This window comes from Hyla sarda, chromosome 11, assembly GCF_029499605.1.
Source record: "Hyla sarda isolate aHylSar1 chromosome 11, aHylSar1.hap1, whole genome shotgun sequence".
In the NCBI taxonomy this organism is placed as follows: Eukaryota; Metazoa; Chordata; class Amphibia; order Anura; family Hylidae; genus Hyla; species Hyla sarda.
In genome coordinates, this window is record NC_079199.1 from 105871036 (window position 1) to 105877704 (window position 6669).

Here is a 6669-nt window from a genome sequence, read left to right on the forward strand (position 1 = left end):
GATATATGGAGGGGGCAACAAGGGCAACACTGCTATATGGAGGGGCGAAAAGGCAATACTGCTATATCGAGGGGCAACACCAATGGGCAGAGCACCCCATGCATGTCCTATGCGCCCCCTCATCCACCAGCACACACTGCTAATGATGCATTACACTAATATGTATGTATATGTATATGTATATATATATATATATATATATATATATATATATCTATATATCACCCCACAACATGAGGAGGCCCCATTTTCCAGCACTGCTGATGTTTGCCCAGTTGCCATGGTAGCCACCTGTTAATTATCCTGAAAATGATGAATAACAACCAATTATATCATCAGTTGGTAATGAGGTCAGAGATCAGTCACCGACCATGTGATGTAAAGATGGAGGCCGAGAAATACCCAGAGATCAGGGGTCAAATCAATGAAAGTCTATGTGAGAGGAGGGACGGCAGAGCCGGAGTACACAGGAAGAGAACCCACAGAAATAACTGGAGCGGGGTTCCAACAAATACCCGTTAGCTGAGTCCCCCAGGGGCTCCGTGCTACAGTGAGATGAGTGGGGGGCTCATCTGTTAACCCCTTGAGGATACAGTTCGTTTTCATTTTTCCGTTTAGTTTTTCTTCTAGTCTGGTGTCTTGTTGAGTAGTGGTCAGGACTTCAGATATGTCTTTGTCCAGTCTGTTGTCTTGTACAGTGGTGGTCAGGTCTTCAGATATGTCTCGGCCCAGTCTGGTGTCTTGTTGAGTAGTGGTCAGGACTTCAGATATGTCTTTGTCCAGTCTGTTGTCTTGTACAGTGGTGGTCAGGTCTTCAGATATGTCTCGGCCCAGTCTGGTGTCTTGTTGAGTAGTGGTCAGGTCTTCAGATATGTCTTTGTCCAGTCTGGTGTTTTGTACAGTGGTGGTCAGGTCTTCAGATATGTCTCGGCCCAGTCTGGTGTCTTGTTGAGTAGTGGTCAGGTCTTCAGATATGTCTTTGTCCAGTCTGGTGTTTTGTACAGTGGTGGTCAGGTCTTCAGATATGTCTCGGCCCAGTCTGGTGTCTTGTTGAGTAGTGGTCAGGTCTTCAGATATGTCTTTGTCCAGTCTGGTGTCTTGTTCAGTAGTGGTCAGGTCTTCAGATATGTCTCGGCCCAGTCTGGTGTCTAATACAGTGGTGGTCAGGTCTTCAGATATGTCTTTGTCCAGTCTGGTGTCTTGTTCAGTGGTGGTCAGGTCTTCACATATGTCTTGGCCTGGTCTCTTCTACAGTGGTGGCCAGGTTTCCTTTCCTTGGCCCAGTCTGGTGTCTTGTACAGTGGTGGTCAGGTTTCCCTTCCTTGGCCCAGTCTGGTGTCTTGTTCAGTAGTGGTCAGGTCTTCAGATATGTCTCGGCCCAGTCTGGTGTCTAATACAGTGGTGGTCAGGTCTTCAGATATGTCTTTGTCCAGTCTGGTGTCTTGTTCAGTGGTGGTCAGGTCTTCACATATGTCTTGGCCTGGTCTCTTCTACAGTGGTGGCCAGGTTTCCTTTCCTTGGCCCAGTCTGGTGTCTTGTACAGTGGTGGTCAGGTTTCCTTTCCTTGGCCCAGTCTGGTGTCTTGTTCAGTGGTGGCCGGGTCTACAGATATGTCTTGGTCCAGTCTGGTGTCTTGTCCAGTGATGGTCAGGTCTTCAGATATGTCTTGGTCTAGTCTGGTGTCTTGTTCAGTGGTCGTCAGGTTTCCTTTCCTTGGCCCGGTCTGGTGTCTTGTACAGTGGTGGTCAGGTCTTCAGATAAGTCTTGGCCCGGTCTGGTGTCTTGTTCAGTGGTGGTCAGGTCTTCAGATATGTCTTGGTCCGGTCTGGTATTTTGCTCAGTGGTGGGCAGGTTTCCTTTCCTTGGCCCGGTCTGGTGTCTTGTTCAGTGGTGGTCAGGTCTTCAGATATGTCTTGGCCCGGTCTGGTGTTTTGCTCAGTGGTGGGCAGGTTTCCTTTCCTTGGCCCGGTCTGGTGTCTTGTACAATGGTGGTCAGGTCTTCAGATAAGTCTTGGCCCGGTCTGGTGTTTTGCTCAGTTGTGGGCAGGTTTCCTTTCCTTGGCCCGGTCTGGTGTTTTGCTCAGTGGTGGGCAGGTCTTCAGATAAGTCTCGGCCCGGAATGGTGTTTTGCTCAGTGGTGGGCAGGTCTTCAGATATGTCTTGGTTAGTGGTGGCCAGGTTTCCTTTCCTTGGCCCGGTCTGGTGTCTTGTACAGTGGTGGTCAGGTCTTCAGATAAGTCTCGGCCCGGTCTGGTGTTTTGCTCAGTGGTGGGCAGGTTTCCTTTCCTTGGCCCGGTCTGGTGTCTTGTTCAGTGGTGGTCAGGTCTTCAGATAAGTCTCGGCCCGGTCGGGTGTTTTGCTCAGTGGTGGGCAGGTTTCCTTTCCTTGGCCCTGTCTCTGAACACCTTAAACTTGTGTCCAATCCAGGTCGGTTGCAGTTCTAGAATATGACATCACTGGAGGATCATGGGTTCCTGGTGGCTTCATTTTTCATTTGTCTCAAAACTTATCTGTCAGATAATTTGCATCCTTTTCCCAATCCACTTTTTGTGATCCTGTTGACTATTTGTAACAGAACGTCCGATGGTTCTATGGTCACAGCACAATATCTTAGCACGGTCAGCGCTGCATCCCTCAGGAAGATTTCTTTTAAATAGAGCGTTCATCTCCCCGTTCATCTCTAGGACGTTTTACTCCGGTGGAAAACTTTATTTTTATTTTTTATATGAACTGGTGCCAGAAAGCTAAATAGATTTGTAAATTACTTCTATTTAAAAATCTTAATCCTTTCAGTACTTAGCAGCTGGTAAAGATTTTTTAACATAAGTTTTACAAATCTGTTTAACTTTCTGGCACCAGTTAATTTAAAAAAACTTCCTGACAGGAAGTTATGTAGTCCTCTCATTGTCAGTATTGTTGTCTCAGCAGCTCCCTGGCTCCTTCCCTCTCCTGACAGGAAGTTATGTAGTCCTCATTTTCAGTATGGTGTTGTCTCAGCAGCTCCCCGGCTCCTGTCCTCTCCTGAAAGGAAGTTATGTAGTCCTCTCATTGTCAGTATTGTTGTCTCAGTAGGTCCCTGGCTCCTGCCCTCTCCTGACAGGAAGTTATGTAGTCCTCTCATTGTCAGTATTGTCGTCTCAGCAGCTCCCTGGCTCCTGTCCTCTCCGGACAGGAAGTTATGTAGTCCGCTCATTGTCAGTATTGGGTTGTCTCAGCAGCTCCCTGGCTCCTGTCCTCTCCTGACAGGAAGTTATGTAGTCCTCTCATTGTCAGTATTGGGTTGTCTCAGCAGCTCCTTGGCTCCTGTCCTCTCCTAACAGGAAGTTATGTAGTCCTCTCATTGTCAGTATTGTTGTCTCAGCAGCTCCCTGGCTCCTGCCCTCTCCAGACAGGAGGTTATGTAGTCCTCTCATTCTCAGTATTGTTGTCTCAGCAGCTCCCTGGCTCCTGTCCTCTCCTGACAGGAAGTTATGTAGTCCACTCATTGTCAGTGTGGTGTTGTCTCAGCAGCTCCTTGCTCTTCCCTCTTTCCCTGCCAGAAAGTTGTGTAGTCCTCTCGTTATCAGTGTGGTGTTGTCTCAGCAGCTCCTTGCTCTTCCCTCTTTCCCTGCCAGAAAGTTGTGTAGTCCTCTCGTTATCAGTGTGGTGTTTTCTCAGCAGTTCCCTAGCCCCTCTCCAGAGATGACCCATCATCCTCTGCTGTTTCAGGAGGCGTGGCTGGATATTGTCTCTGCTCTATAGCCCCACCCCCACACTATAACTGCAGCTTTATATAAACTACAATTCCCATCATGCCATAAAGGCCAAAAGTCAACCAGAGTCTCTCCAGCTGTTGCACAATACAACTCCCAATATGGCCGTACAGAGCGGCTCACTGTATAGGGTATGCCGTCAGCGTTACTCCTTGTATAGCGCAGCGCTCTCCAACTCTATCAAAACGAGATCGCTTCTTTCAGTTTAAGGAAGGCCTGTGGAAAATGGAAGAAGCGATCCGATTGGTTGCTAGGGGCAACGGGACAACTTTTCCTCTGCACAGGTTTTAATAAATCTTCCCCTTACACTGTATCTGTAAGGACCTTCCTAACAATGTCATGACAGGTCCTTCCAGATACAGTGTATGGGGACAAAAGGATATGAGGGGCCATAGTAAGCAGGATGTGGGGGGGCATCGGGAGTGGGATTTTGGAGGGGCCATAGGGGAACTGGGAGTCCTGTCACCTCCAATCAGTTTTTGGTACAAATTATACAGAACTCGGGTGTATGGCCAGGCACAGGGGGGCGGGTATAGCCGGGCACAGGGGGGGGCGGGTATAGCCGGGCACAGGGGGGGCGGGTATAGCCGGGCACAGGGGGGGCGGGTATAGCCGGGCACAGGGGGGGGGCGGGTATAGCCGGGCACATGGGGGGGGGTATAGCCGGGCACAGGGGGGGGGCAGGTATAGCCGGGCACAGGGGGGGGGGGGGGGGAGGGGAGGTATAGCCGGGTACAGGGGGGGGGCAGGTATAGCCGGGCACATGGGGGGGGGGGGGTATAGCCGGGCACAGGGGGGGGGCAGGTATAGCCGGGCACAGGGGGGGGGGGAGGGGAGGTATAGCCGGGTACAGGGGGGGGCAGGTATAGCCGGGCACAGGGGGGGGGGAGGTATAGCCGGGCACAGGGGGGGCGGGTATAGCCGGGCACAGGGGGGGCGGGTATAGCCGGGCACAGGGGGGGCGGGTATAGCCGGGCACAGGGGGGGAGGTATAGCCGGGCACAGGGGGGGGAGGTATAGCCGGGCACAGGGGGGGGAGGTATAGCCGGGCACAGGGGGGGGGGAGGTATAGCCGGGCACAGGGGGGGGGGGAGGTATAGCCGGGCACAGGGGGGGGCGGGTATAGCCGGGCAAAGGGGAGGGAGGTATAGCCGGGCAAAGGGGGGGCGGGGTATAGCCGGGCACAGGGGGGGCGGGTATAGGCGGGCACAGGGGGGGGCGGGTATAGGCGGGCACAGGGGGGGGAGGTATAGGCGGGCACAGGAGGGGGAGGTATAGCCGGGCACAGGAGGGGGAGGTATAGCCGGGCACAGGGGGGGGAGGTATAGCCGGGCACAGGGGGGGGAGGTATAGCCGGGCACAGGGGGGGAGGTATAGCCGGGCACAGGGGGGGGGAGGTTTAGCCGGGCACAGGGGGGGGGAGGTTTAGCCGGGCACAGGGGGGGGGAGGTATAGCCGGGCACAGGGGGGGGAGGTATAGCCGGGCACAGGGGGGGGAGGTATAGCCGGGCACGGGGGGGAGGTATAGCCGGGCACAGGGGGGAGGTATAGCCGGGCACAGGGGGGGGGGGGGGAAGTATAGCCGGGCACAGGGGGGCGGGTATAGCCGGGCAGAGGGGGGCGGGTATAGCCGGGCACAGGGGGGCGGGTATAGCTGGGCACAGGGGGGGCGGGTATAGCCGGGCACAGGGGGGGCGGGTATAGCCGGGCACAGGGGGGCGGGTATAGCCGGGGACAGGGGGGCGGGTATAGCCGGGGACAGGGGGGCGGGTATAGCCGGGCACAGGGGGGCGGGTATAGGTGGGCACAGGGGGGCGGGATTACTTTGTGACATGGGTTGGTGGTCACAGATGGCTGTGTTGCGATCCCTGAATCCCAGATTATCACGTCTGTCCGGTCGCAGTCACTCGCATTAGCTGAGATGTCCCACAATTCAGGGAGCAGAACATGGGGATCTTTGGACACCAGTTTTAATTTTGCCCAGGGCCACATTTAGTCTAATACCGTCCCTGACACCGCGTTGTTACCAATGGCTGCCCAACTCCCAGCATGCCCTGACAGCAGACGGCTCGGAGGTTTACAGAAGTCTGAGGAACAGTCCTATAGCATGAGGACAATCAGGGCCCCGGGCCCTACATGGGTGCCCTACATATAGTGGTCCCATAAAGATAGAGCTGCCCTTTAATATGTATATATTCCGCCTGGGACACGTTACCTCCTCCAGCTCGTCCTTGGCGTCCAGACTGGTGGAGATCAGCAGCTTGCCTTTGGATTTCTGCTCCATTCTGGGGTCGTCTGTCGCCCGGGGTGAGATAAATAAAGGGGCAGGGAATAGGGGGCGCTCACGGGTATCAGGCCTGGGGGGCAATGACTATAATTCAACAAGTCACTGGACATTTAATGTATATGGGAAAACTGGGGGGACAGGTAATGGGGGCCCTCTCCCCTACTGGGAGCATAGGGGCCCCTGCTGAGGAGCCAAATAAACTATAGGGAACTCAGCTTGTGGTTTGGGGGGTCACATAAAGAATGGGGGGCCCAGGCACTATTGGGGGGCCATGATAACCATAGAATACCCTAAATTATAAAGGGGGGGGGGCTAAGGGCAGGATGGGGCACCCCAGGACCACTTACAAGAATGGGGTACCCCAGGCTCAGCTGCAGGGGCTATGTAATAAGGGGCCACCTATGGGGAGTGTCAGGGGTTCTATGTGGGGTCACTGTGCGCCCCCCGTTACAGGGCAGTACCGGGAGCTCTCAGTACACACAGGAAACCATACCGGAGCCATCAACCAACCACCGGAAGCTCCCACCCTCTCCCGGACCGCGGACCAATCACAACGTGCCGAGCACTGTGATTGACGGAACATAACCACGCCCCTCCCATGACGTTCCCACAATAGAGCCGTAGTCAGAG

At 54.3% G+C, this 6669-nt stretch overlaps 1 protein-coding gene across 1 annotated transcript in view; it reads right to left on the reverse strand.

The window, feature by feature from the left end:
• The window catches only part of INTS3 (integrator complex subunit 3), an 86937-nt gene extending 80360 nt beyond the window's left edge, over positions 1 to 6577 (reverse strand). Inside the window, 1 exon segment of the mRNA XM_056547332.1 lies at positions 5968 to 6577. Coding sequence (XP_056403307.1) covers positions 5968 to 6036 — 69 coding nt within the window. The 5' untranslated portion in view covers positions 6037 to 6577.
• Positions 6578 to 6669: the final 92 nt, after the last annotated feature.